Raw genomic sequence first — 26,517 nt, 5'->3', positions numbered from 1 at the left:
AGATCTCCCTGCCTACCAGAGACTACTCTTAACTTTGGCCTAGTGGCAAGGAACGCGGATCACCTTTCAGTTTCAGCCTTCCAAAGTCCATAGTGTTATCCTACTCAGGGGAAGGGAGATCCATACCCCCACGGTCCCACCTATATAAAAAAAAGATGACAATTCTGGTCCTCTGAAGTCAACCCAAATTCAAAATTATGACTGTTGGTTCCCGGTTGAAGCAGGAATTTCAAATCCAAAAATTTCCTTTGCCGCTGGCGGGAGAAGCCAACGTCTCTCTCTCTTAAGGTTTCCGTCGGAACACCAGAAATCCCTCTCTCTCTCTCTCTCTCTCTATATATATATATAGAGAGAGAGGAAGAACCCTAATTCCCTCTTTTTATCCCCCTCGTCCGTTCACTAGCTTTTAGGGTTTCCCACGGAGCCCTAATTTTGATTTCTTCCCAAATCTGTCGAGGCTGCGGTGGAGATTGAAGGAAGGATGGGATCCTCCACGGCGATCGATCTGAACCATACGGAGGCGGAGAAGGGCCCTAAATCCGGAGTCCGCGGCCGTAGGACCTACGCAAACTCGGGTAAGACCAACTTAATCACTCGTCCACCACCACCGCGCCCCTCTGCAATCCGTTTGTTTTGGCTCTCTCGTTCTCTCTGGTTTCCCATTTTGTTTCTTCGTGTATTTTCCTTTTTAGCGTTTTCGCACTCTGAACTTTCTGTGATGGGGCTAAAAACAGCGGGAAAGAAGAAGGCCGCCAAGCCATTGCAAATTTTCGGCACTAAACGGCCGTCAGAGGTTGCTGGAGCAGAAGCGGTCCTCCCCCGAAAGACCCCGTGCCGCGCTGCCGCAATCGCTTCCCTGCCGAACCTCAAGGAGAAGTCCGTCCGTCTACGGGATAAGCCCGACCTGATTGTGGCCCAGCCGGACCGGGTGGTCGAGGAGGAGATCGCTGCCGTCAGCTTGACGGTCGACGGCCCCGAGGAGGACTCCACTCTCCCACAGAGAGGCCTCTTTGATTTTATCATCCATGACGAGAACGGGGCTGCTCAGCCTCTGGAGATGCTTGAGGTGCAGGATCTATTCATTTCTGGGCTCGTCCTCCCGCGAGGCAAGGGGGCCCCTGATCGCTCTTTGGGTGTAATGTGTGAGGGTTTCGGACGGATCGAGATGTGGTCGATCTCAGGCTACGAGACTGGATGTCCGACCGTCTGGATCAGCAGTGAGCTTGCTGATTATGCATGCATCAAGCCAGCAGCCTCTTACAAGAGGCACTTCAACTTGTTCTTCGACAAGACCCTACTCTGTGTGGACGTGTTCAAGAAGCTCTCCAAGTCATTTGGGGGAGACCCTGCAGCTGGGTTCGAGGAGTTGATTGCTGGGACCATCCGGTCGTTGGCTGTGAACAAGAACTTCTCCAGTGGGAACCCAACACGGGAGTTCATCGTCTCCCAGGGTGAACTTGTGTTTAATCAATTGGTAAGTCTTGACGAGGATGAGTCTATGATGGGGATGGTTAGCCAAAATGGTCATTTCTCGGAGATGCCAGCATTGGTCGCTCTGAGAGACGAGTGCAGACAGCATGGGATTGCATCATTTAGACCTGCTGGGAGCATAAAGATCAGCGAGAACTCTGGTGGTGGTTCAGTTGATGGGGACATGGATGAGAGTGAAAAGATGGCTCGTTTGCTGCATGAAGAGGAATTGTGGAAGGTGATGAAACAGAAGAGTCTGAAACCTCGTGGTGGCTCTGGGAAAGGTCGGTACTACATAAAGATCAATGAAGCCGAGATCGCTGCCGACTATCCGTTGCCTGCATTTTACAAAGCATCGGTTGATGAGACTGATGAGTATTTGTTCTTTGAGGATGATGGGTACATGGTTACTCCTGACATGCTCCCTCGCCGGACTTTACATGATTGGATTCTCTATAATTCGGACTCGAGATTGGTTCCGTTAGAGGTAGTGCCTATGCAGCATGGGACTGAAACTGATGTGCTGGTTTTTGGTTCGGGGTATATGCTGGATGATGATGGTAGTGGATTCTATGACTATGAAAGAAGTGGTGCTGGAGGGTCAGATGCAGGGGGTGCAAAGGGTATTCCTGTTTATCTCAGTGCCGTCAAAGAATGGATGATTGAATTTGGTGATTCAATGCTGTTCCTATCCATCAGGACTGATGGTGCATGGTATCGACTAGGCAAGCCGTCAAAGCAGTATAATCCTTGGTTCCAGCCAGTTGTAAAGATTGCCAAGGTTGCAATCTCCATTATCAAGATGCTAAAGAATGAAAGCAGGGTCTCCCGCTTTTCATTTTCCGATGTTGTCAAGAGGGTCGCTGAATTCAACAAGTCTGATCCTGCTTTTGTATCGAATAATCCAGCGGCAGTCGAGAGGTACATTGTGGTGCATGGGCAGATAATTCTGCAGCAGTTTGCTGAGTTTCCTGATGAGATGATTAGAAAGAGTGCATTCATCAATGGCCTCTCGACAAAGATGGAGCAGATGCGCCACACTAAGTTGGCGATGAAGAAGAAAGTGACACTGAATAAAGGAACCAATGAGAATCCTGTTGCTGGTTTAAAGCTAGATCGAATTAAGAGGAGGACGATGCAAGCGACTACTACCAAGTTGATCAATCGGATTTGGGGTGAATATTATTCGAATTACGTGCCTGAGGAGGATGCACAGAAATGTGTGCAGAATGATGAAGAGAAACCAGAGGAAGAGGAAGATAATGAGGAGGATGACGATGAAGAGGAGATGGCTGATCCAACACCGAATCAAGAGTGTGAGAAACCTTCTCCCCATTCAAGATCTTCACAACGGATTAAGTCCAGATCTGATGAGATTAAGTGGAACAGAGGTTCAGTTGGAAAATTACAATCAGGCGAACCGTTATATCGTGAGGCAACCATTCGTGGGACTGTTATCACTGTTGGTGGTGCTTTAATGGCAGAAACCGATAATGGGTCAGCTGCCATACTGTTTATTGAGTACATGTTTGAGAAATCCAATGGCTTGAAGATGGCACATGGTAGAGTTTTACAGAAAGGATCCGAGACTGTTCTGGGTAACACTGCGAATTCAAGAGAGCTGTTTTTGACTAATGAATGCATGAACATAGAGCTCGAGGATGTGAAAGAGACAGTGGTGGTGGATCTTAGACAACGGCCATGGGGGCATCAATACAGGAAGGAGAATGCTGATGCAGACAGACTGGACCGGTTGAGAGCAGAAGAACGAGAAAAGACGGCTTTAGCCATAGACTACTACTGCAAGAGCCTATATGCACCTGACAGAGGTTCTTTCTTCCGTGTTCCGTATGATACAATGGGACTAGGAAACGGGTCTTGCTATTCTTGCAACACGAGAGAGGAAAATACTGAAAAATTCAGTATCCTTTCTGGGAAGTCAGGTTTTATTCACAAGGGCGTCAAGTATTCTGTGAATGACTTTCTGTATGTCAATCCACAGCTGTTTTCAGCAGATAGTGTGGTAGACCAGGAGAGGTTTAAAGCCGGAAGGAACGTGGGTCTGAGGGCATTTGTTGTGTGCCAATTCTTGGGAATAGAGGCGTGTAATGGGTCCAAACAAGCCGAAGCAAAGTCCACTAAAATCAAAGTTAGAAGATTCTACAGGCCAGAAGATCTTGGACCTGAGAAGGCGTACGTTGCCGATATCAGAGAAGTAAGCAAACTTCTATTTATTTGATTGTTCTGGTGAATCATATTCATGCATTCACTTTTGGGATGAATAATCTCCTTTAAAAGCGTGACGTGTTTGTATTTTAATTTGCTTAGAACCATGCAACTCTAACTTGGAAATTCAGTGCTAGATTTTGACATGGGGTGAAGATGGGTGGAGTTGCATTACTTTTCATATGCACACTATCATAAAAACCAGGACACTTTCTTAATCTTGTAGCTATTAGATGGATAACCCGATGTATACTCCTTGTCATTGTGATTTTGGTGTACCATAGCCGCTTCAAAGCTGAGGAGCCACTAAAGCAACTTGGCTTCTTGACTCTTGAGTTAGAATTTAATCGTCTTTCAAATGTTATTCGAGTGCTTCGGTTAGAGCAAAAGCTGAAGTTTGGACTTTTATTGGTGTGTAAGGTTTATTACAGCGATGAGGTACGAACCATCTCTGCAGAGAGTGCTGAAGGGAAATGTGAAGTTAGAAAGCAGCACAGCCTGCCTGATTCTAACGTCCCTGTCATCTTCGACCACGTTTTTTTTTGCCACTGCATCTATGACCCCGCTAAGGGTTCTCTCAAGCAGGTGCGTAAATTGTATTCTTCATGAGAGAGAGAGAGAGAGAGCACGTGCAATCTACTGAAATTGAATCCTAGTCCTTGGTGCACGTGCCCATCTACCAGAGACAAAAATTAATCCAAGTCCTGGGCTTTGTTTTTGTCCAAACTAGGTGGTTTTGTTCAATAATTGAAGTCATTGTTGCGTGGTCTTTTGCAGTTGCCTGCCTCTGTGAGTTTTTCCTCCAAGGCCAACGCAAAAGACAAGGGGAAAGGCATTGAGGGAGATGAGGACAGACAGACAAATGGTAAAGGCATAGGCGTAGAGGGATATAAACGAACATCAGAAAGGCTGGCCACCCTTGACATTTTTGCTGGTTGCGGTGGTTTGTCTGAGGGTTTGCAGCAGTCAGGTATATTCTAAGAAAAGAAATACACCATTTTGTTTTGGTGTTCTTTCGATGTGGCAACAGATAATTATTTTTGTTTCCATCAGGGGTTTCTGCGACCAAGTGGGCAATTGAATATGACGATGCTGCCGCTGAGGCATTTAAACTTAACCATAGAGAGGCACACGTGTTCAACGAAAACTGCAACGTGATACTCAGGTGATTTTCCCCCTGCTGAACTGCAGTTTCGTTGTGTCCATCTCCATTAGTTTTTGGCCTCTGTTGGATAGAAAATAGTGGTACCATATTATTAAACAATGCCTGGAAGACGCATTTGGAACCTAGCTATGAGCTAAGGTGTATTCCGATTTGCATAATATTTGGTTGTATTGTGTATATTTTGCCACACAATATAGTTAGACATGGATTCAGATTGGTTGTCAGTTTCCATGTCAAGAATCCCTTTCTGGTTAGAACATTAATCTGATTAATAATTGGGCTGGGGCAGCGGTGCTTCTGCCCGTCGTTCCATTATCTCCTGATCATTAAAATCCTATGAACTTTAAGTAGGTCTTATCAAAAGGAATGTGCGCTACATTCTGTAGCAACAATATTCAATTTCATGTTTCCTAACTTTTTTTCCATTTCCCAAAATTTGGACTGTCCTACCTTTTCAGTAATTTGTTCAATCTAGAGAAACAGATAATTCAAGTTTTCCTGTAAATTTCCAACCTTGTGTGTGTGTGTGTGTGTGTGTGTGTGTGTGTGTGTGTGTGTGTGTGTGTGTGTGTGTGTGTGTGTGTGTGTGTTCCTGAGGTGCCAAAATTGCTATGTATGGATTAGATCGCCCCTATGAGGAGAATCAAATTAGTGAGTGCACTGGGGAATCTTAGTTTTCACAATGATTGTAATTCTTTTCGCAGGGCTATAATGGAAAAATGTGGCGATAAAGATGAGTGCATATCTACTTCTGAGGCAGCTGATCTTGCTGCAAAACTGAGTGAGGACCAGAAGAGAAACCTTCCCCTTCCTGGTCAAGTCGACTTCATTAATGGTGGTCCCCCTTGTCAGGTTTCTATTTTTCTCACCCATTTTTTTTACTTTTTTTATTGAATTTATTTTCAAGAAAAATAATTTTACACCATTGTCTCTCAGGGATTCTCTGGAATGAACCGGTTTAATCAGGGCATTTGGAGCAAGGTCCAATGCGAGATGATCTTGGCATTTCTTTCGTTTGCCGACTACTTCCGGCCAAGGTTCTTCTTGCTAGAGAATGTGAGAAATTTTGTTTCCTTCAACAAGGGGCAGACATTCAGATTAACACTGGCCTCACTTTTGGAGATGGGCTATCAGGTATCATCATAAACTTGCAAGAAACTGAACATGGCTTTCAAGGAAGGATTTTACTAGGCTGTTAGATAAGCTATAGTTTTGGCCTACTCTCAACATGTGCACTGAATACTGAGTTAGAATTGTTGTCAGTGTCCCAGTCAGATAAGCTATAGTTTAGGCCGAACCTCAACATATGCATTGAATACTATGAGAGAATTGTTAGCAGTTCCCGGTCAATTGAGCAAGGCTACAACTTGTAATAAGTAGGTTGGGTCTCCTGTGACAGACCAAGATGGTCTGAACCGGGGTTGCATGAACCAGGGTAGTTCAACTTAGATGGGCCGGGTGTTGGTCCAGTTGTTTCCCTAATATGCAGTACTGATGTCAGAACTAGATTCCTGGTTATATCAGGACATATTTTGAAGACATAATATGCAGAGCAGCCAATTTGTTCAGTAATCAGTCTTCTTATTTTGGCATTGCTTGGCCAAGAATAACCTTAGTGCTGGTCCCAAGATTTAAAATTCACCATGGATAATCTCTCTTTGATCAGGCTATGACTTTATTTAGACAAATCTTTTGTTTGCTCAGGTAAGATTTGGTGTTCTGGAGGCTGGTACATTTGGTGTTGCTCAGTCACGGAAGCGTGCATTCATTTGGGCAGCTTCTCCACGAGAAACATTACCAGAATGGCCTGAACCTATGCATGTGTTTTCAAGTGCTCAACTGAAAATCACGCTTTCTGAAGGCTTGCATTATGCTGCTGTAAAAAGCACAGCGGGTGGTGCACCTTTCAGGTCTGTAACTGTAAAAGACACAATTGGAGATCTACCCCCTGTTTTAAATGGAGCAAGTGACCTGAATATTATGGTAAGTGGGTTATGAACTTTCTTTTATAGTAGTTAAGAATATTAATAGTCCTGGGAAACTGACTGAGCAGTTCATGGCTCAGCTCATTCCGCTCACCATAAACTCATATGTGTTCAGTTAATGTAGCTGGCAAGCCAATCATAAATTGGCTTGGCACAAATAGCTGATCCAAATACTAACAAGTGGTGGTCATGTTGGTTCGGCATGGGTGAGCTTGTGTAGGTAATATAGTGGCTTTAAGTGTAACCTGCCATAAAAACAACATGGTACAGGTTGTTAGAGTGCATGGCTTTCAAAAGGGAGCTTCAGAGATCAAAACCCAGCTTTTTTATTCTTCAATATTCAAAAAGGATTTTGGATGACAGCTAATGTATGAACCTTTCAGTATTTGTTGAGTTTCGAGAATGAAGAACTTAATTAAGAGAGAAATCAAATTGGTGTTGCTTTAATCAACTCTAAGCTTTTTTCTTTTTCTGATATTCTTTCAGGGTTTTCTTTAAAGGAGTTTAGTGAAAGGCTAAGGTTATTTACTCAGATTTGATGTGGTATTTATTTATTTTTTCTTATTTAAGAGGGTATAAATATGTTGACATTGCTATACAAAGAGACTATTTCATGAGAATGTTACAGAAACCATAGTCACAAATCTCATTCTTGGCAATTTCTCAGAATGAGAAAATCTCATGGTCAAACATTTTTTTTGGGAAACCATAAGGAAAATCTCCTTATATTGATAGTTAAAAAATATAAAAAACCTTACCCTAATTTAAATAAATATATAATCATAGTCACCAATATAATCATTGTTCTGAAAGTATCTTGAATTAAAGGTTCTTTTCTAATAGCAGATAAAACCATATAAATAGCATGATATGGTGAAAATATTGCCATAAGATAGATATTGTATTAATATTATGACATTTAAAAAAAAAATTTCTTGTTTCTATATATTTTAAGCATACATTTTTTTGCCCACCAGGGCTGTGCTCATCTGGTAGAGTTGCCTCATGAATGTTACCAAGTTGATGGGACATCATGAGTTCAAAACCCGTGGGTGTGCATCTTTTGCTGTCAGGCCGAAGCTAGGTGTACTCCCTGGTGGGCAAGAGGGACCTGGGATTTTATGCCAATGGCCTCAGTGGGTGAAGTGGTTTTTCCACAAGCACATATTTTTTCTTGTTCTTTCTCTTTTATGGTTTAAAAACCTTTCTAACTAATTATTATATATTTTTTTTAAGAAAATTACTACTCAAATCTATTATTTCTTATACCTTTTATTATTCTTTAAACATTTTTATTTTTTAGAATGCGGAGATTTTGCAGAGAAAAACCTGTATTTCTAAATCCCTCTGAGAAGAACCCTTGCTGAAAAATAACTAAGACTAATGCTGGTGATAGTGTATAGAATTTATTACATGAATAATTAACATCTATTTATTTGAGATCCATGTTTAGTTGAGATTATTGAAATGCTTTACAGCCTTAATTTGCACTAGAAACAATATTAAGTGGCATGTTGAAAACTATGAGAGCTACTGGATATCAATAATTTATTTAATTTGTTAAATGACATGCTAATGTTACATTAAATGTGCTAGGTTGCATTAGGTATGTTGGGGTTGTCAAAGGAGGGTTTTTATTGTCATGAAGTAGAGTCCTTTTACTACTGTGATACACGAGTGAGCTTGTAGAACTATCCACATATATTCATGCCTTGTCATATTGTCCATAAGTTTTGCAATATCAATCTTTGTATTTTGGTGGGTGCCTGCAAGTGTAGTTTTCTGCTATTTTCATGCCATTCATGTGATTGTGTGTTGTGCATTTTGTTTGTTGTATAAATGCAATCAATATGACGATGGTAGCTCTTGTTCTTTTTGGTTTGCAAAGAAATCTAACACATAGACTTCACCTTAGCATGACACACAATTTAGGAAATATAATGCAGAATATTTCATTGTGTCATGTAAACGTGAGGAAGATAACCTATAATATTTCTTTTAAGATTGTCCATTTTCTGGTGATGAGTTATTCTAAAATTGTACTAAATCATGTTCGAGATGTAACTTTGGCCATTATCTTCTAGATTTTGTTCAAGTTGATAAAGTTGTCGACATTTCTTTCTACAATTAACTTTTGCTGGCAAAGAGTGGAACTGTCTCTTAAATGTTTCAAGCTTTTGTCTCTTGTAATGATTTTCCAAACACATTGGCTTTTGGTTAATAACGCAAATTACTTCTGAAATCAGAAGTTAGTATATTTAATGCATCTGTATCCTAGTGTTGGTGCACAAACTTTTAACTGTGCATTGAGCCATCTAGATCTTGCTATTGGGTAAACCATCGCAGTGCACTTTTTTTCTTCTTGCAATGAGCAAGATGTTGATTCATAATTTCTCCTCTATGCGTTTGGAGGCCAGTGGACATGGTTGGTTTGAAAGATGTGGCACTGAACAATAAGTTTCCATTCAAATGAAAGATATTGCCAGTGTCCGAAATGTGGAGAAAATCCAATATAATTGTATATGATATAGTTTGGGATTTAGAACGGCACAGAAGATGTGAGCCTAGTGTTTTTTTTTTGAGAGCCTAAGCATTTACATAATAGGAGATTAAGTGTAGCTGAGTAGAAATTTACCACAATGGTAATTCTTTTTTGTTTATTCTGGGAATTTCTCTTAAAATTTGTAAATCATGTCTTGCATATGTCAAACCTGAATAGAGCGTAGCTGCTGAATCAATAGGTGCTTGAACACCTACTTGATGTTGCTGAGTGTCCATCGTGCACACGATGGACGCTCAACGTTTCTTTTTACCCAAAAATGGAAAACACACACAAAAAGGCCATTAGCTGTGTTTTCAAAGCACCACTAAAGGTCCCAGCGGAACTGGGACCTTTAGCTCTGCTAAATTCCCAAAGGACACACACGGCATTAGAAATTTCTAATGCCCCTTGATCCTTTAGTGGCACTTTTTAGCTCTGCTAAAACCCCATTTTGTGTGTTTTGGGGTGTTTTAATGTTTTTTCCTGTTTTTTTGCGTGCTGACCGTCCATCAATGCACTTGATGGACGGTCAGCACGATTAAGTTGCGGTTAAACAGCTATTGATTCAGAAGCTACGCCCTACTCGTCAAACCTTATGTTGACTAAATTTGATTGACACCTATCTTTTTTTATTTAGATAAAAGTATTTCATTTTTAGGATGAGAAAAGGTGAATTTGGAAAAAATGTAATATTGATTTCCATTTTAGAAAGGTATGTTTCAAAAGATGACTTGCTCTTAAAAGAAATCTTTTTTTCAAAAGAAAGAATTGTTGAATGTTTCCTTTCTAGGGAGATCCTGCCATCATACACACAACATGATTTTTTTAAGGGAGTTTGTGCATATGCATATCCTTTTATCTTTGAACACTCCTAAACTAATTTCACTAATAATGGTGAGAATGATATTGGAATGACGGATTGCAAATATTCTCTTCCTTCCTCTTCATCTCAAGTCCTCCATAGTTGTTCCACTCTTCCTCAAGCTTAGCTTCTAAATTAGCTTTCCTTTGCCTCAACTTAGCATTATTATTCATTTGCATTAGGCACCTCTTGCACTCATCTATTCAATATATTTGTATTATTATTATTATACTATATTAATGGAGCATATCGGCTTTTACTACCGATGATAGTGGCCGTGCCTTTGTTCTTTTGCTGCTAGAGAATCTTAAACCTTTTTTTTTTTATCTTGAGGGGCACTAACATTATCTTCAACACTCCAATCTCCTTTGAAGCTTTAGTAGTCAAAAGTGTAATGAAATGGTGGTCTTCCACAAAAGCACGAGAAACCTTCAAAAGAGTGTCTATTGGAGACATCTCAAGCGCAACCTATAAAAGGGTAAAAATGGAAGAACACATTAAAATAATAAATATTTATTTCTTCACAAGAGATGCTTAAAAAACATTGAGATACAAAGGAGGGGGTCACCCATATATATACAAGAGGAGAGTGAGGTGGGAAGAGCTCTTTCTAAGAGTCGATGGACCTAGTCCAACGACTCTATTTGTAGCCGTTGGATTAGGTCCAACAACTATAAAAATGGTCAAGATCTAACTAGATCTTGACCAACTAGTTCAAAATGAACTAGAAAATTAAAAGAAAGAATAAAATAAAAGAAATAAAAAATATATTTATATATTATATTATCATTTTATTAATATATATATATTATATATGTATTACATGTTACATTTTAATACTCTCCCTCAACCTTAGGGTATAATGAGTGAAAGTTTGTTTAAGAGGAAGTAAAATCTGGGAGCATCGAGAGGTTTGGTGAAGAAGTCTGCTAATTGATACTTTGATGTAACATATGTCAGATCAGTGGTCCCATGTAAATATTTCTCTCTTACATAGTGAGAGTCCATCTAAATATGTTTGGTGCTTTCATGAAATAAATTGTACTCTTGTTGTCACAACACATTTGTGAAGCTTATGTTGCTTCAGCTTCCATGTCAGCAAGTAGACGTCTGAGCCAAACTACTTTAATGGTCGTGGTTGTCATGACTCAGTATACAGTTTCAGTGGATGAGAGAGAGACCTTTTGTTGCTTTTTGCACTGCTACAGAATTAATGATTTACCTAAGAAAACACAAAAACCAGTGATTGAGTGTCGATTATTGGGATTACCTTTCCAATCAGCATCAGTATAAACAATTAAATCTAATGAAGATGAAGCAGACAAGCGGCCTCGTGAAAGCGAGGATTTTATATATATAATAATATGTAAAACGACTCCCATATGAACAGAGGTAGGAGCATGCTGAAATTGATTAGTTGTGTGTACAACGTGCCATGTCTGGTCTAGTAATAAAAAGATAGAAAAGTACTCCGATAAGCTATTTGTAAGGAGTGGGATCAAGAGGTTCTCCATTATCAATTCACATTTTAACGTTGATAACTTCTGGAGTGTCAACTTTCTTATCATCTGTAAGTCCAAACCTAGAAACAATATCAAAAGCAAATTTAAATTGAGATATCAAATACTCTTGAGGGGAATAAGCAACTTCAATTCTTAAGAAATATCTCAATAAACCTAAATCATTCATTTCAAAATGAGTTTTAAGAAACTTTTTAATGTTTTCAACTCCCTGTTTGTTGTCTTCGGTGATGATCATGTCATCCACGTAGAAAAGAATAATAATAATCCCTACATCAAAATTCTTAATAAATAAAGCATTGTTAATCAAACAAGATTGAAAACCAATATCAATCATAACATGGTTAAATCTATCATACGAGGCTTTTGGTGCCTGTTTAAGACCTTAAAAAGCTTTTTCTAAACAAAGAGCTTTACCCTTAGGGATACTAATACCAGGTGGGACTTCCATGTACACTTCTTCAACTAGATTTCCATTAAAAAAATATTTTTGACATTTATTTGAAATATGAACAATTTTCTAATAGAGGCCAATGCTATTAATGTTCTTACAGTGGTCATACGAGCAACTAGGGCAAAAGTTTCTTCATAATCGATGCCATATTCTTGGGCATACCCTTTGGCCACTAATCGGGTTTTATACCTTTCAAGAGTTCTATCACTCTTGGTTTTGACTTTGTAGACCCATCGACAACCTATAGGTTTCTTACCTTGAGGAATATCTTGAATGGTCCAAGTGTTAGCTTTTTCTAATGCGTCCAATTCTGTTTTCATGGTTTCTACCGATTCTATATGGTTTTTGGCTTGAGAATAAGATTACGGTTCTACATACGATTGCATTAATGCAATAACTGCCCTGTATGCGGGTTAAAAGGATTCGTATGACATAAATTTTTAGGAGGTCTAGAAATTTTGGATGACCTTCGGGTTGGTACTTCGGAATATTTTTCTAATGTACATGAAAGATTTGACCCTCTACATCTTGAATATTGTAGACTAACGTCTCTATGGGTTTGCTCTTTAGTATCATCATTGTATTTAACAACAATAGGACTTTGATCATTGTCAAAGTTACATTCAAGATCTCATTCATTCGATTTTGAAGTTAAATATATTAAAAAGGAATATTCAATGACTTTCTTGGGTTTTTCAAATTTAAAAAAACTTTCTTTCTCTAGGAAAGATACATTTCTTTACTTGATACATATAATTTTTCATTTTAGAAATCAAAACACCTATAGCCTTTTTTCTTATCGGCATATCCTAAGAAGGCACAAAGAATCGCACAAGGAAAGAGTTTGTTGTTCTTGATGGTGAAAACAACACTTACATATAAAGACTCTTAATCTAAAATAATCAGGAGATAAGTTGATAAGTTTTTCAATTGGAGATATGCTTTTCAAAGAAGAAGATGGCATTCGATTAATAAGATAGGTAGCAGTTAGGGCAACTTCTGCCCAAAACTCCTTTGGAACTTGATTTGCTATTAGTAAGGTCCTAGTAGTTTCCATGATGTGTCGATGTTTACGTTCTACTTGGCCATTTTGTTGTGGTTTGTGTGAACAAGACCTATGGTGTGTAATGCCATGTAAGTTGAGATAGTCTTTGAATTTTTTGGACATAAATTGTTTTCCTGAATCAGTGCGCAAAATGAAAATATAATTTTGAAATTTATTTTTAACCATTTTATGAAATGTTTAAAAATGTGAAAAAACCTCAGATTTCTACTTAAGAAAGTAAATCCAAGTGTGCCTAGAATAGCCATCGACAAAAATAACATAATATGCATATCCACCTTTTGAAATAACTGGTGCAGGACCCTAAATATCTGAATGTATTAATTCAAGTGGTTTAGAGGAAACAAAAGTTCTATCATGAAATGGTAATCTTTTCATTTTGCCAAGGATACAATCTTTACAAGTAAAACTTTCAGAATTACAAAATTTTCTTAAACTTGGAAAATATTGGATTTTAGACATATGAGGATGACCACGTCTTTTGTGCCATAAGTCCAACTATAGTTTTTGAATATTATAACAAAAGGCATTCTTAGGCAATTTCAAAAATCCATGTAATAGAGTCCTTTTTTATGGACTTCTCCAATCGGCTTCCTTGACTGAAGATCCTGTACCGAACAACTATGAGAAGAGAAGAAAATATTATACCTATAATCAGATATTTGAGAAACATATAAGATATTTAAATTCAGTTTAGGTATATATCTAACTTTTGGGATAAAAAATTTCTTTGTTTTAAGAAGTTTTTTTAAAATTTTCTATTCCTTCTATTTCAAGAAAGGTCCCATCAGCTGTGAAAACTTTTGACACACTTGAGTTATTTTTAAGACATTCAGATAAGCTATTGACATTTGGGGTTATATGAAAAGAAGCACCAGAATCAAGTAGCCAAAGAAAGTTATAAGGATTAGAGAATGATGAAACAACTCCTCCAGTTTAGGAGGATGCTCCCTTGAGAAGAGGTTGAAAAATTTTCATTAATTTAGCCATAGAAATTGGTGCATCTTGATCTTGTGATTCTGATCCGATCGATGTAACCTTTTTTTTGTCTCTTCTCTTGAGCTTAGGACATTGAGGCCTATAGTGCCCCGGTTCATGACAATGATGACAAATGACTTTTCTTTTGTCAAAATCACCACCTTGTCTACCAAAGTGAGGATGCCTATAAGTGCACACATAGTTACTCTGTCTAGACACAACTACAACGGAGTCATCTTCAATTTTTTGGAGTATTCTTCCTAAGTCTGTTTTCCTCCATAGTTAGTTCTTCTATAGTTTCAATGATAAAGGGAACTTTTTCACGATGTAGAAGAACCAATTTGGTCGACTCAAATTTCGATCTTAAACCGTTTATAAATTGATAAAAATATTCTATATCAAGTTGCTTTTGGCAAATCTCCATATCTTCGAAACAATGCCATTTTGTCTCAAGAAGAGCCAATTCTTCTCAAATTTCGGATAACTCATTGTAATATTCTCTAATAGTTTTGTCCTTTTGAGTCATCATCCGGACTTTGTCTTTTAAATTGCATACATGTGTAATATCTTCGAGGGAATACATATTTTTAAGATATTTCCAAACTTTATCGACATGCTCAAATTTAGCAATACTAGAGCATTTTTGATGTCAATGCTATTAATTAGCTATGATATAATTTTGGCGTGCCCTATTCTCCATTCCTTCCACTTTTAGATAAGTTGTCAATGCCTTGTTCTTCTCTCCTTCCGTGAGAGGTACTTCTTTGTTATTCTCAACTTTTGTGAGAATTAGTTTTGGTTCTGAATCGGAACCATCAACTATACCTCACAACCCTTTTTCTCAAATATGATGCTTCATGATTGAAGCCCACATTACATAGTTGGTGTCATTTAATTTCATGTGTATGATGGTGATCTTTATCATTGTCATCCATCTTTTAGTGTGAAAAAGAAAGAATAGATGAGAGAAGAAAAAGATAATAGAGGAGAAGAATAAGCACAATCACAAAATTTCGTAGCCAAACTTTGTAATGACCCTAGCTCCGACCCATTAAAAAGTGGCAAAAATATTTCTTTTTTTAAAACAATTGTGAAAACATTCCCAGAGACTTGGGGCCTTACAGTCGTAATCACATTCAATAATAAGAACAAGTCTCTAAAGTAGAGCTCCTCTGTCCAAACTAAATACTGTCTAGTAGTCATGTAGCCCTCGTATTACTCTGGAGTAGCAAGTCCCATCACTGAGTCTCTGCAATTGTGAAAGACACAAGTAGGGTGTTAGAATGCGAGATTTTGCGTACGAATCCCTCTATCAACTCAAATAAGAATAATAATATATAAATGAGATTCACACAGTATATTAGAGAAAATGTAACAACTATTTCATGCTTCAATTGATCATTTATGCATTCTAAGAACAAGAATGATATAACAGGAGACATCACCTTTCAGAGACTAATAAAATTGCATGAGCTAATGCAAAACAGTAAAATGCATAGATTCAATGCACATGCATGAATAACTTATTAAGCTATTATTAGAGTTTTCTTTATGTATGCATGTTCCTATTAAATGCACATATTTTTGTTTTTCTTTTTATTATCGTTACCCGCGGATACTCAAAACGGGTAAACAATTCCTGAGTTCAAGTTGGATTCCTAGTTGTAGCTTAACACACAAATTGATATTTTAATACTAGGTCTCTTACTTGGCCCTCGATCGACTTCAGGATTCAGCACTCTTCATCGGAATATTAGAATTCAGTATCTAATGTCGGGACATTAGGGAAATCTGCATCCACTAATACCACTTTTTTGGTATATCAATAACCACAGTTGTGTCTACACCACCTCCAGACAAAGTGGTGGAATCTCTCTAAAACCGTGACCGAGAGGTGAATCACCTAGTTGGGTTTAGGGACATAAACGCACACAAAGTTTTAGTATCCTTACAGATCCCCAAAACCGTAGTCAAGGATTCTCACATTAAAGAAGGGACATCCAGTAGAACATTAATTAACAACATATATTGATGCATGGATAGACAGATTCAAACTCAGGTAAGCATGTATATATGCATATTCACATCAAGAATATATGCATGTTCAGATTTGCACAGATTCATCAACCAATAAACCTGCTTATGCAAATTTTCAGTTAGGTATGCATGTACAACAAATTCATTTATAGGAAATACATGCATATGCTATTATCTTTTTTTTATTGCACCCAGTCGGGTGGGGCTCGGCTCCAGCCCAACTGAATTTAGTTCGTTGGTCTGGCAGCCCCTACACATGCCCAGACCGAGCCTGTGTACAAGCTGCCAGGGCCTGGCAAGCCAGCCAAGTATGACTCGGCTGGGTTGCCAGTCAGCCCTACAAAACCAAAGAAAAAAAAAACTCCTTTCTTTTTTCATGAAGACTGGGCCTGGCAGACTGTCAGGCCTGCACCAATCCAGCCGAGTGGCTGGATTGGGCCTGGCAGGGCCAAGCCTGCCTAGCCAAGTCACTCGGCTGGGTTGCCAGGCTGCCCAAGAAAAATACGTATGCTGTTCTTTTACATTCAAGAATTCACATAGATCTAAAAGAGCAAATTTAACATGGAACATGCATCAATATATGTTGTTCAAACATAAATATAAACCAAGAACATAATTTCTATATATCAAACAATAAGCACACACAAAAAATTTCTTTTTAACAGCACGTAGATTGCATCATGTTTATTTTCTTTTTCAAAACCTTAGAATGCTAGATCTGGACTAGATTTAACATTCGGTATGCATTGAACCACATCTTTATAAATAACCGATTCATTTGGTAGTGAATGACAATCCTATAAATCATCACTTTAGCATTTATTATGCATTGAACATAAATTTTTGAAATTACAGGTTCATCATGCATTTAATAAGAACTTTATAAATAATCCTATAGCAGATCTTGGCCAGATTTGCGTATGGCAGTCATGGCCGATCTCTTTCAAGGCCGCACCACATGTGTGTGTCAGATCGGTCCAGATCGACCCACACTACATCTGGCCGGTCTGTGCAGATCTGTCAACTTATAAAAGTGGACAGATCTGCATACAAATTCACATATCCATTTTTTCCAGATTTTTTTTTTCCAGGAGAGGGAAATCAATAACATGATATATTCATACCCAACACTATCAAGAGAGAATGAATCATATTTTTCTTTGTATCTCAACTAACATACTTTGTAAAATCCGATTCACGTCTTCTTTTTCCCATTTGCGAAGAGAGAAGTGTTAAAATGTAATGATCCTTTTATATATATATATATATTCATATATATATATATATTATATATATATGTATCTATCTAAGTATATATATTAATATATTTTCAAAACCTGATAAAGAGTATTTCAGTCTTTTCTCATTTTGCGCATATTCTCATTTGAGAATATGATTGTATTTTGCTTTCTTTCAATTCTTTTTAGTTTTTCTTTTTTGTATTTTGTGTCACATGGGGGCCCTCAACATAGATGTTGGAGCTAGGGGTGGCAATTTCTGACACGACCCGCCAACCCGCCTCTTAGGCGGGTTCGGGTTGGGCTTAAGCCAACCCGTTTAATAAACGGGTCGACCCGCGTAACCCGTTTATTAAACAGGTCGGGTTCGGGTTGGGGGTATGCCAACCCGCCAACCCGGCTGACCCGTTTAATAAACGGGTTAGGCGGGTGGGTCAACCCGCCAACCCGGCTGCTCGACCCGCCAACCCGACCCGTCAACCCGACCTGCCTACCTGCCAACCCGATCCGTCAACCGCCAACCCGACCTGCCAATCTGACCCGCGAACCTGAAAACCCGTTTACCCGACCCAACCCATTTATTAAATGGGTTGGCGGGTCGTGTCGGGTTACCCATTTATTAAACGGGTCGGGTTCGTGTTTGCCACAGCTGACCTGTTTAATAAACGGGTCGGGTTCGGGTTGAGGTATGCTGACACGCCAACCCGACCCGATTGCCACCCCTAGTTGGAGCCCCCCCCCCCCCCCACCACACACACACACACACACCACCACACACACACTCCTCCAACATTGTATAAATAGGGGTGCTCCCCTTCTCTTTTTCATGCTTTTGTAATGCCCCTCTTGTGACCCAATATATTGAAGTTGATATTAAAGAGGATAAATCAAAATTCTTGAGGGAGATGAAAGAACGAAGGCGCTTGAAGAATCTAGCAAAAAACATGAGTGGGATATGAAGAACTTCAAGATTTTATCTTGGATTTTCTCATCCGTTGAGACTAGAATCAACACCAATATCATAAAGTTTAAAAAAGCTTCTCAAGCATGGGAGTACCTTGAGAAAATGTACACTTCTAGAGACTTGTCCCATAAGTATTACCTCTAAAAAAGGGCGCTAACCCTTCTTCAAGGAGAGATGACTATAAGGAAATATTTTGCCGAGCTTTCATCCATTTGGGATGAGCTTGCTATGCTCGAACCTAAGTGGAGTGGAGAAGCCATAGAGTTTCGTCATAAACAACTTGAAGAAGATCGTTTTTTCAACTTTTTGAATGGACTAAGGCCCTAGTTTGAGCAAATTAGATCTTCTCTCCTATCCTCCTTCACTTCTCCCTCTCTTGAAGACGTCATTACTAAATTAAGTAGAGAGGAAACTCATATGGGCATATTAGCAAGCAAAATCCAAGTGTTCTTGCAATGCCTACAAATCAAGATGAGTGTGATGGAGCTAATGTCATTTCTAGGCCCGGGAACAACTTAAGGACATATAAACCTCCTCATTTTAAAGGCCAAAATCAAGGTGGTCAAGGCTGAAAAAGGGACTATAACAAAGTTGTGTGTCACTTTTGCAAAGAACTGGGTCATATCAAACCGGTTTGTCCTAAGTGGAAAAAATTGCTAGCAATGACCACCACATCTCAACTAAAAAAAGAGGAATCTACAAATGGAGCTCTATCTCTAAATCAAATTGTGGAAGCTCTTCAACCTTTTCTTAAGGGGGCCATTTCCGGTTCCGCTATGTCCACTCTGTCTTCTCCAGGTAAAACTTCTTGGCTTTTAGATTTCGGTGCTTTATTTCATATGTCTCCAAGCATTTCCTCCCTCTCCGAATATTTTGAAAGTTCGTCACCATCTTTTGTTTCAATCGCATACGACACTTCTCTTGAAATTAAGGAAATTGGAAATTTTGAAAGTCAAAACTTCTTTATTTCAAAAATTAGGTTTATACCAAATTTGAATTTGACCTTACTTTTCGTCTCTCAACTCTCGGACCTTGGGTGTGACATTCAATTCTCATCTAATAAATGTTTAATACAGGATCACCGGTCTGGGAGGTTGATTGGGGATGACTCTAGGAAGGGAGACTTATACTAGAGATTTTTATAAGGGCCCGTATATTTTTTTTGGAATGTCAAAAGAATCCCACGTGCTTCTTCCCACGTCTTCTTCCTCTTCTTCCCACGTCTATCTCTCTCTCTCTCCCTCTCTTTCTTTCTTTCTTTTTATTGAGGAAGTCCCTAGAGGTGACACCCCTCTAAGGTTTCCCCACATGGTGGGCTGGAGACAAAGTCCCACTCTATCTCCAAATCCCACCTTCCTTATCTTTCCTCATCCTTTTTTGTTAACTTTTTTTTTTAAACTTTTTTATTACTTTCCTTCTTTCACTAATTTCTCTTCTTTACCCCTTTTACTTACCTTTTTCTCTCCTCATTCCATGGTTAGGGTTGATTCTTCTCAAGATTAATCATAAGGTAAGTTTTGAAATTCGGAATTAATACCCATTAAATAATAAATTAATTATTTATGACTTATTTATTACTAAATAATCCTTCAGAAACTTTCAGAGGGTATCTTATCCCTCTGGGGGCCTTTTTAACTTTAGATTTAATATAAAACGAATTTACAACTATGTCATTATTGAGTTTGGATCTAGATCCAAGATCCAAATCCATATCCAAACCCCATTTGGATATTGAGCTGGATCAAATCCTAATTAATATGGGTCTTGGATAGAGTCCAGATCCATGTTAATTTGGATAAAAAACATTGGGTCTAGCCCAATCCAAATCCGGACCCGACCCGTCAAGGAGGTTCTTTTTTGAAAAAAAAAATGATTTTCGGGCCAACCGTAGCTCGGATTGGGAAAAGTAAAATATCGTTGGACTCGGGATTCCGAGACGCATCCAATGACACATACTTTGAATTTTGCTTCTGAAATTCGCCTGAATTTAACCTGATTTTTGTGCGAAATTTGCTTGAATTTATAGGTCAAAAATTAAACTTTTTTGCATCTTTTAATTGGCTCGTTTAGACATTGTCGATGAGACCTGGGTCGATTCCAGACTCAAATAACATAGTCCTAGGGATGGTAATGGACCGGGGTGGGGGACACGGTCTCCACCCCCGTCCCGTCTCAAGATTAGAACTTCCATCGCCGCACGGGAATGGATTTTAACCTCCACCCCCACCTTCATCCCCGTTTCATGTCCTCCATCCCCGGTTCAAACGGGGATGAGGCGGGGCTGGGCTCCGTTTCCCCGTAGTCTATTGCCATCCTTTAGAAGGATTGGGGATGGGGCGGGGCGGGGCTAGGCGGGGATCGTGGCGGGGAAAAGTGTAAGTCCATCCCTGCCTCCATCCCCGAACAGGGATGGTGGGGCGGGGCTTTGCTTTCCCCCGGTCCACTGCCATCCCTACATAGGCCTATTATCGAGGTTTACTCGATTTTTCTTCTATACTTGGCTAAATTTTCAAAAAACTCAAATACAACTAGGTGTGAGAATACATGATATTATAAGCTTCCTCCAAAGTCCTTTTCTTCTTTAAAACGATCCCTTAAGTTACGAACAAGAGGATAAAACACTTTTTACAAGGAGAACACAAAAAACGAGGCAGGAATCTTCATGATCGAAAGTTCTTCAAGGCTCTGATACCATGTAATGAAATGGTGGTCTTCCACAAAAGCACGAGAAACCTTCAAAAGAGTGTCTATTGGAGACACCTCAAGCACAACCCATAAAAGGGTAAAAATGGAAGAACATACTAAAATAATAAATATTTATTTCTTCACAAGAGATGCTTAAAAAGCATTGAGATACAAAGGAGGGGGTCACCCATATATATACAAGAGGAGGGTGAGGTGGGAAGAGCTCTTCCTAAGAGTCGTTGGACCTAGTCCAACGACTCTATTTATAGCCATTGGACTAAGTCCAACGACTATAAAAATTGTCAAGATCTAACTAGATCTTGACCAACTAGTTCAAAATGATCTAGAAAATAAAAAGAAAGAATAAAATAAAAGAAGGAAAAAATAAAAGAAATAAAAAATATATTTATATTTATATATTATTAATTTATTAATATATATATATATATTATATGTATTACATGTTACATTTTAACAAAAAACACTAGGTGACACCTATATGTTGGCCTCCATAGGCTCTAGGCGGTGCTTAGTCAGTCACCTCAGAGTTGTTTAGAGACCCACAAAAGGTTATAATTATCTAAATTAAAATATAATAAAATTACAAAAATAAGATGATTAAAAGAATTAAATGTACATGATTATACATTATAAATAAACAAATATAGAATGCCAATCTTGGTGCCCCTCATCTAGGGACTTGCCTAAGCACCTAGGTTTGCTCCTAGGTGGGATTTTAACTATTAAGCTCAAAGCTCTCAGCATCTTTAGGAGACACTTCTTTCCATGGCTTAGATATATTATATCCTTTAGTTTCCATTCAATCTTTTTGTTTTTTCTTTGAGTTTCTTATGGTGAGTTGTTTATCAGGCATTTATAGTTTGTGACAATTTTTTGGAGGTGCATGAGGCAACCTTTTGTCTTATACAGGCAAGATAATGCTTCATTTGGTTTATTCCCCAAGAAACTCCCTCTTTCAATACTTGCAATTGTTCAGCAACCTATTATTCTTGTACACCGGAAAGTAATGTTCCCAAGTAGGGACTCTAGAAGAAGTAACTTATTTAGGCCAAGTGAGGGCATAAATCTAGCACCCAAGTGTCAGATTAGAATAGGCCATGCAAAAATTGGACTATTTAGGGTCGGAATAGGCAAGATCTTGCAAAAATTAGACCCTGCGGGTTTGGATTAGGACAAACAATGTAATCAAACTTTGCAGAAGAAATCCAGCTAAATGGGTGGAGAGGCTATTTCATCTTTTGGGTGTGAAAATGCGATAAAAATATTCCTTTTTTATGCTAAAAAAACTCGGTCAAACATGTACCTTGTTGAAATAAACACCTAGTGTAGAGTTTCCGAGGAATTTTGACTTGGATGGTGCAGTAGACCACTTCTGTATCATAAATTGTTGGCTGATGTGGCCCATTAATTGTTTTCTTGCTATACATTGTGGTCTACCGTACTGGATGGGGGTTCAACATACAAAAAAACTGTTTCTTATCATATAAGACAGTAATTTTACAGCACTGGAACTTAATTTTAGAGGGTGATAGAAAGTTAAGTGGTGATTATCTAGAATATAGTGTATCCTTGTCCTCTCTCTCTTTTGTGCATGTGTTGTCTATATTTATATATGTATGCCTAAACATTTACATGCACAGTTGCACACAGATGAAGCTGCATGTGTATGTGTGTTTTGGCAAGTTCTTGTGCTCGCTCTAGCACATTAAGCTGCATGCATAATATAGAATTTATGTGAAGCTTTCAATTCCAACCTTTTCTATAACGGACTATCCTCCAGCTTTATCAGGTTCTTGTGCTCTCTCTAGTACATGAAGCTGCATGCATAATTTAGAATTTATGTGAAGCCTTCAATTCCAACCTTTGCTATGAGGGACTATCCTCCAGCTTGTTTATCAGGTCAAGAGACCATTTTTTTATTTGACTATATTAGATGTATACCACATAAACATACTTTACGTTGTTTTACTTTACATTTTTGGATGATTTAGCCATCTCAAAATAGGAGTCACTAGAATATGAGAACTACGGTGTGAACCATGATTTTCATGGATTTTTGTTTCTTTTCTCTTGAATCTAACCATATGTATGTGATCTATATGCTTGATTTTATAAGGACTAGCTCTTGAATCATCTAATTATGATGCATAAACAAGATTTTTAAGGCTTTAAGATCAAATGCTCATAATCTTCATAAATATTCAAGCATCCATTTTTTTCATCTGGCTTGCTAAAAGGAAAGATCTTATAAAGCAAGAAATGGGCTTGTAAAAGCCACACATTACAAAGGGGTTTACCCCTCTATTTATAAGCAAAAGAGTGAGAGAGAGTGGGCATTGGGAGGCCCAACAAGGACTTGTTGGGCCCCCAACGGTCACATTTGTGACCGTTGGGGGGTCCAACGACTCTTAGTTGGGACCCCCAATGCATTATGCATTTACAACAAAAATAAAGGAAAAATAAAAATAGAAAAAAGAAAATAGGAAATAAAAGAAAAAGACTAAAATGCCCCTATTGGGCAGAATTACAGAAATACCCTTTATCGGGTATGATGGGATATCAATTAGTGTGTGTGTGTGTGTGTATATATATATATATATATATATATATATATATATATATATATATATATATATATATATATATATAAAACACATATATGTGTCCCAAGGCTTGATACAGCTTATTTTGGAGAAAATTAATAAAGGGTCATTTGGAATTCATCCTGAATGGTTAACTATTCTGAATTAACTTTCCCAAATTGATATTTGAATGATTATTAATAGATAAAATAAGTTCTTGGGTGATAAGAATACCAGATATCTTACTGTCTGCCTCTGTTTCTGTTATGCATACATGCAAAAATGTGGTAAAACTTGCTTGTCATTGAGATCTGAGAATTACTATATTTTGAATCACTGGATGTAGAGTTCTATTCCATATTTGATTGTGTAATCTGCACCTTCAAATTTACTATATACTTTATGTTTTTTCAGTTTTCAACTATAAAGATCTTTGTTTTTTTATTGGATATAAGAGTGAATTTTTTATTTGTTACTCATTCTTGCAAATGACTTCTTGATTGTCTCAACAGTATGGAAATCCTCCAGTTTCCTGGTTTCAGAAACAAGTTCGTGGGCAAATTACCACTCTGGTTGATCACATATCAAAGGAGATGAATGAATTAAATTTCATCCGATGCCAGAGAATTCCAAAGCACCCTGGTGCAGATTGGCATGATCTGCCTGATGAGAAGGTTATCTTTATTTCCTGTGGACATGTACCATTTATTTAATAACTTGACCTGGCATGGCTGGTGAAGATTTGCTGGACTTGGTATCGGTCACGAGTTGTTTCCTGTGGTTGTGTCTCAATTTAAAATCAGGACCCAGCCAGGCCTGCTTATCCAACTCCTGATGGTGATAGGCTGTTTCTAAAGTTCCTGATGTGGCTTTAACAATTCTTGATTTGGATGTTCTTTGTTGCCTCTGGAAGAGAGACTCGATGCGATCATTATATTGATGAAAAGTCAGTTAATACCTACTAGGCTGTCCTGAGATTTTTTTCGTTTTTTCATCTGATGCAGGTAAAGTTATCTTCAGGGCAATTGGTTGATCTGATACCTTGGTGTCTCCCCCATACAGCTGAAAGACATAATCAGTGGAAAGGACTGTTTGGAAGATTGGATTGGGAAGGCAACTTTCCAACTTCCATCACTGATCCACAACCCATGGGAAAGGTCGGCATGTGCTTTCATCCTGAACAAGACAGAATACTCACTGTTCGTGAGTGTGCTAGGTCACAGGTAACATTGAAACATTATTATTACTTTTAAACTTTTATTGTATTTGTGAATTCTCTACTGCGTTAAGCTTTAAGCTTGTCTATGCAGCTTCCACAAAAGGATTTGCTTTAGTGTTGTAGAAGCAAAATTGTGATTCAATGTAGTATACATGCTCGAGCAATAGTCAGTATTTCAACCGTACATGCTGTTGGCTCAGTCTCGCTTACACACTGATGAATTTAGACATTTTGCAGTGAAGCTGTCACATGCTTTCTCTGATGCATACAAAAAGGAGTTATTTAGATTAGAATGACCTCCTGAGGATACTTTTGTATTGTCAGCTTGGTTGTAGTAATACCAACAAGAATTGTGCTCACTTGATCTTCCACTCATGAAATTCTTAGTTTTTGAATTTTGCTTCTTCCATGCTTGCATGCAGGGTTTCTTGGACAAGTACATGTTTTGGGGAACCATTCAAAACAAACATAGGCAGATTGGAAATGCAGTTCCACCTCCATTGGCATTTGCACTTGGTCAGAAACTCAAGGAAGTGGTGGATGCCAAGCACTGAAGATTCAAGTGGGTGAGTGTAAAATTGATTATAAAGTAAAATTACTGCGCAATTAAAATGATCAATTCCTCTGCTTGTTCTCCAACTAAATTGTGCATATGAAGCTTCTCTTTTTCATTATTTGACTTGTGATTGGTGTTTGTTATACAAAAGTTGTGATTATGAATGTAATATTTTGTGACTTGTATACCAAGGTTTTAGAATGTGAAATCCATGTCACCTGATTTTCTTGTCAACTTGTACAGTTATTTGTATTTAGTCATGCCTTATATGTTCAGCTTCTTTTGTCATCTTTCTCTAATACCAAATTACCCTGAATTTTGTACAGCCCACAGTATGAGGTTTCATTTTTTTTGTCTGCGGACTATCAGCAAAATGTTGCTATATTTATAATTAAGAAATATAAGGAAACTAGTAAAAGTTTCTGAATATGTTACCAATTAAAATATAAAAATCATGATAATATACATAACAAAGTTGGGATAATATAGCGATATATTGAGAATGGGTGAGATTTTGAAAATCTCGTGATAGTTTCTTGATTTCCTTGGCTTGTGAAAATCTTGCAAGAATATCATGCTGTTTTCAAAACTGGGGTGATTTTTATGACTATGGTATGAATCATCCAGATTTAAGTGGAAATATTATTTATTAAAATGTTGAAAACTAACTAAAAAATAAAGATCTGTGCATTCCAATATTTAACATGCAATTCTCAGAACCAGCTGCAGTCAGCAAAAAGATCTGTGCATTCTACATGCATCTCGCATAGCTTTCCCCTGCTCGCTAGTCAACCAAACCTGCCCAACCATGCCCCCTTGCCTCTACAAAAGTGAAACAAATCAGGGAATTTGTATCTAAGCAGAATCTTTGCAATCCAGACATCCTGCCAGAAACTTTTACTGTTTCCCCTCCCCACCTGCAATCTTACACTTAAACATTGGAGGTTTTT

General features: G+C 38.2%; 1 protein-coding gene across 1 annotated transcript; it reads left to right on the top strand.

The window, feature by feature from the left end:
- Window positions 1–481: 481 nt before the first annotated feature.
- On the top strand, window positions 482–25,734 carry LOC149817220 (DNA (cytosine-5)-methyltransferase 1B-like). Its single transcript, XM_089987048.1, has 11 exons — window positions 482–575; window positions 735–3,685; window positions 4,117–4,281; window positions 4,474–4,666; window positions 4,750–4,861; window positions 5,566–5,713; window positions 5,798–5,995; window positions 6,566–6,844; window positions 24,305–24,466; window positions 24,797–25,015; window positions 25,434–25,734. The coding sequence occupies exons 1-11, from the start codon at window positions 482–484 to the stop codon at window positions 25,563–25,565; spliced, it is 4,653 nt and encodes a 1,550-aa protein (XP_089843174.1). The 3' UTR covers window positions 25,566–25,734.
- Window positions 25,735–26,517: the final 783 nt, after the last annotated feature.

The sequence above is a fragment of the Nuphar pumila genome, chromosome 14 (genome assembly GCF_984573655.1).
Source record: "Nuphar pumila chromosome 14, dmNupPumi1.hap1.1, whole genome shotgun sequence".
NCBI lineage: Eukaryota > Viridiplantae > Streptophyta > Magnoliopsida > Nymphaeales > Nymphaeaceae > Nuphar > Nuphar pumila.
This window is presented reverse-complemented; position numbering and strand designations above follow the sequence as displayed.

Excerpts from the sequence above, each read along its gene's own strand:
- LOC149817220 (XM_089987048.1), top strand. The coding sequence starts at position 482 with ATGGGATCCTCCACGGCGATCGATCTGAACCATACGGAGGCGGAGAAG. Across the intron at positions 3,686-4,116 it reads ACGTTGCCGATATCAGAGAA|GTTTATTACAGCGATGAGGT; the intron begins GTAAGCAAACTT and ends TTGGTGTGTAAG. Across the intron at positions 25,016-25,433 it reads GTGAGTGTGCTAGGTCACAG|GGTTTCTTGGACAAGTACAT; the intron begins GTAACATTGAAA and ends GCTTGCATGCAG.